The 3,684-nt window shown below is 43.1% G+C and overlaps 1 protein-coding gene across 1 annotated transcript; it reads left to right on the top strand.

Moving 5' to 3' along the window:
• Positions 1-1,188: 1,188 nt before the first annotated feature.
• On the top strand, positions 1,189-2,349 carry LOC138521296 (olfactory receptor 6N2-like). The gene has a single exon (XM_069634029.1). It carries the CDS (start codon positions 1,189-1,191, stop codon positions 2,164-2,166), a length of 978 nt encoding a protein of 325 aa, XP_069490130.1. The 3' UTR covers positions 2,167-2,349.
• The last annotated feature ends 1,335 nt before the right edge of the window (positions 2,350-3,684 follow it).

The following is a 3,684-nucleotide window of genomic DNA, read 5'->3' as shown; positions in this document are numbered from 1 at the left end:
CAATCATTTTGCTGTAAAAATGCCACATTTCAATGCATTATTTTAAAATATGTCTCAAGGTGAGAACCCCTCGATTCTTCACTACACTCTCGCTTACACTTATTCTGGAGAAATATGAACACAACTTCACTGAAAAAATCACAGCATATGACTTCCCAGGAATAATTTGTAATGTAGGCACCCCTTCAGTCGCCCCTGACCCCCACGGCACCAAAAGCTGCTTCCGCCACTAGCTGCTCCCAACAACGAAGGCTGCACCCCTATGCCAGTCATACTCCATTGCTGCATGCTCTCCCGCACTGACAATTGGAGGTCATTCTGCCTACACCAAGTGCTGTTCTCTGTCTTTTCTTCTTTGCACTGCTGCAGAGACCTATCTGTGGTGAGAAAGGACTGCCCACACAAAGGATGCATTGCCCTCTGGTCCTCAACTTCCCATCTGGCTAGATCTTTGTCACTATGCGCCATGACACATATTTGTGGCTTCACTTGGAGGAGTGGCTCATCTCATACTTGACATTTCTCTTAAGTGGAATGGGACTTGCTGCAGTTCCTCTGGCCCTACCTCCACTTGATGATGCCCAGCAGCTCACCACTCATTTGGAGGTCCTGAACATGTCTCATGGTCTGCATTGGACAGATGCCTGATCTATTCAGCTCGCTGATCTTGCCTCCAATGGGACCCTTGCTATCTCTCTTTGGTAATGCTCCCTCCATCACTCAGGTCTGGAATGGGAATACACCTATAAATGGGAAGGAGGAACCACCGTCCAGCCAGAGTAATGTAATGAGCAATTCCATGGCAAGGTTTTTCTGGAAGTATTCAGATTCCAAACATATGAAATTCTCTACTCGTGTAACTTTGTCCATCAATTGGCCATTTCACAAGAGATGCTAGTGATGCCTAGTCATTGTCAGAGAACTTAAATGGGAGGTGATGATAACAATGTAACTTCAGCTACACCGCTCTTAACCTCCGACTAGCACCAAAACGTTTGTGCCTGTTGCCTCATCCATCTTGTGCAGTGAACCCTCTGATGGTCTTAGACGCTTATATATACTTTTAAATAAGGTTGCAATTTCCGATTTGTGTACAAAGTTCACAATTGTTCTAGTTTAGTACACATTTTAAGGCAGTAATCTCCAATTCATGATTCTCTTTGCAGAGCCATGAGGCAACAACAAAGAATGGAGAGCGGGAATGAAACGAAGGTCACAGAATTCATCATCGTGGGATTCCCAAACTTAGAGCACATCCAAAGCTTCCTTTTCATACTTTTGCTTCTCACATACCTGTTTATCATCACTGGAAACACAGTTGTGTTCTTTGTCATACGCCTTAGTCAAAGTCTTCATCTACCCATGTATTTTTTCATCAGTATTTTATCCTTTTTGGAAATCTGGTACACGGCTGTGACAATCCCGAAAATGTTGGCCAACCTCATAATCAACAAGAAGAGCATTTCCTTGGTTGGTTGCCTGCTACAGATATATTTCTTTCAGTCACTGGGCATCACAGAAACGTTGCTCCTTACCGTGATGGCGTACGACCGCTATCTGGCTATCTGCAATCCTTTGCTCTACCCAGCCATCATGACTTCTGCATTCTCCGTGAAGCTAGCAGCCAGTTGTTGGCTCTGTGGATTTCTGTACCCTGTGGCTGAGATTATTTTGATTTCAAAGTTGCCCTTTTGTGGCCCTAATCGTATTGAACACATCTTTTGTGATCTTCATCCGTTGATGAGCTTGGCTTGCACAGATACGTCCGTCAGTATATCCATAGAGTTTGCTCTTAACACTTCCATGGTGATAGCTACAATCGTTTTCATTCTATTTTCCTACATTAAGATTATCAGAGTGATTTTGAAAATCCAGTCCGCTGAGGGGCGTCAGAAAGCATTTTCCACGTGTGCAGCTCACCTCATAGTTGTCTTTATATTTTTTGGGAGTGTAAGTTTCATGTACATCAGACTTACACAGAGCTACGGTGTTCACTACGATAAGTCACTGGCAGTGGTGTATTCTGTATTTACACCCCTTGTTAATCCCATTATCTACAGCCTCAGGAACAAGGAGATTAGAGACACATTGCAAAAGATCCTTCGCAGACAGCTAGCCTTCTCCCAAGCTGGTACAGGATTTCGAGTCACCTTATTTGTGAGATAATGCAAGGAATCGCACGGATTAACAAAACAAGACACTTCTCTCAGTCTTAAATTCTCAAATTATTCTCTCTGAGAGAGTTAGAATTTTAATCATATCCTCCATTCTCTCGATTTACCTCCCACCCTCAACACCTAAAAAAGCACCTCCTTAGCCGGCACCTGAAAATAATTATTTTGTGCAAAGAAATACACGACCACCATCTGAAGATCAGTCTTGGGACTTCCATAGCTAATGCATTGTCTCATTTTAGCATAATAATTTCCGTTAATTTAATAAACGTTTTGCAAACTTGGATTTTGTGTGGGTATAATTTGTAACATGTCTATTGAACACTGCAAAATAAATAACCTCAGTTGTTTTACTGTATGCCAACATCAGATTAAAAACATTCAAATAGATGAAATACTATATTGTAATCGCCATTATTCGTAAGTTTCATTAATTCGTTTTTGTCATTTGTATAGCGCCTTTCACCATAATATGGTCCCAACGCGATGGTGGTTGAACACCCTCGGAGGGACCAAATTTGGGAGAATTGGGAGGCGCTATTATGCATGTGTGCATTTCGGCCATTAAAGTTATGCGAGGATGGCCAAGACCACGCTAGTCACACATGTATGAATGGCGTGTGTATGGGCTCATCAGAGGTGAACTATGAATTAAAGAGGGGTGGTTTGTGGTGAAGGAGATAGAGAATTATGTGAGAAGCTACAGATCATATTTGTGTGGTTAAAGGTAGCTTTATTCTTATGGCAGTGGTGTTGTGCATTGTGTTTGTGGTATGTGTGAGTACAGGATGTGTGGAATGAGCCCAAGCCTTCTGCTAAGTTACGAAGGTGCAGTGGGCCAGGGGAGGAATTGTGCTAGCTGTGCAAACAACAATGTTTACATCCTGCGTTCCGTCTATGTATAAGGAGCAGTGCTACGTATCACAGATGAGCTGCTAAATGAATACATAATACTCACCCTCTGAGAGGATCGTAGAGTGATAAAGCTTTCCCTAGTTCCTTCTAGTGCAAACAAGACCCCCTTTCATGTTTTCTTACAGCGGCATGGCCCACCCTCATGTGCTCTAGAGTAACACCCTGTTCTCCCAACCATGCCCCCGCACTTGTGCCCTCTCTTGCCCATTCTCTCCTTCCAAAGCAAAACGAGTCTGCTGATTTGCTCACAGCAAACTATTTGCATCTGAATCCAACGTATTAAATAACTTTAAATGATACACATATTGGTTCTTTGCTTCACTGTTCTTACAGTTTAACAATGATCATCGCCATCTGATGCAAGCCTTGGCCAAGACAACGGGTTTGTCATTCCTAAGGTAACATTCCTGTTTATGAGTGTAAAGCCTGCTTGTAGGCCATATCAGTGGAGCATAGCATCCCCTGCACCCCATTCTCCCCACTGTTAGGATTGGTTTTCACACATTTTCGTAGCACAGGCTTTGCCTTCTTCCCCTAACCCAATGCTTATGACAACAAGCAAACTAAGGAGCCGGGCAAGCAGGAGATCGTGGTG

This window comes from Ambystoma mexicanum, chromosome 1q (genome assembly GCF_040938575.1).
Source record: "Ambystoma mexicanum isolate Mex_15411 chromosome 1q, UKY_AmexF1_1, whole genome shotgun sequence".
Lineage (NCBI taxonomy): Eukaryota > Metazoa > Chordata > Amphibia > Caudata > Ambystomatidae > Ambystoma > Ambystoma mexicanum.
The sequence above is the reverse complement of the archived record's forward strand: the minus strand, read 5'-3'. Positions and strand labels throughout refer to the sequence as shown.

Coding starts and splice junctions, on each gene's coding strand:
- LOC138521296 (XM_069634029.1), top strand. CDS start 1,189: ATGGAGAGCGGGAATGAAACGAAGGTCACAGAATTCATCATCGTGGGA.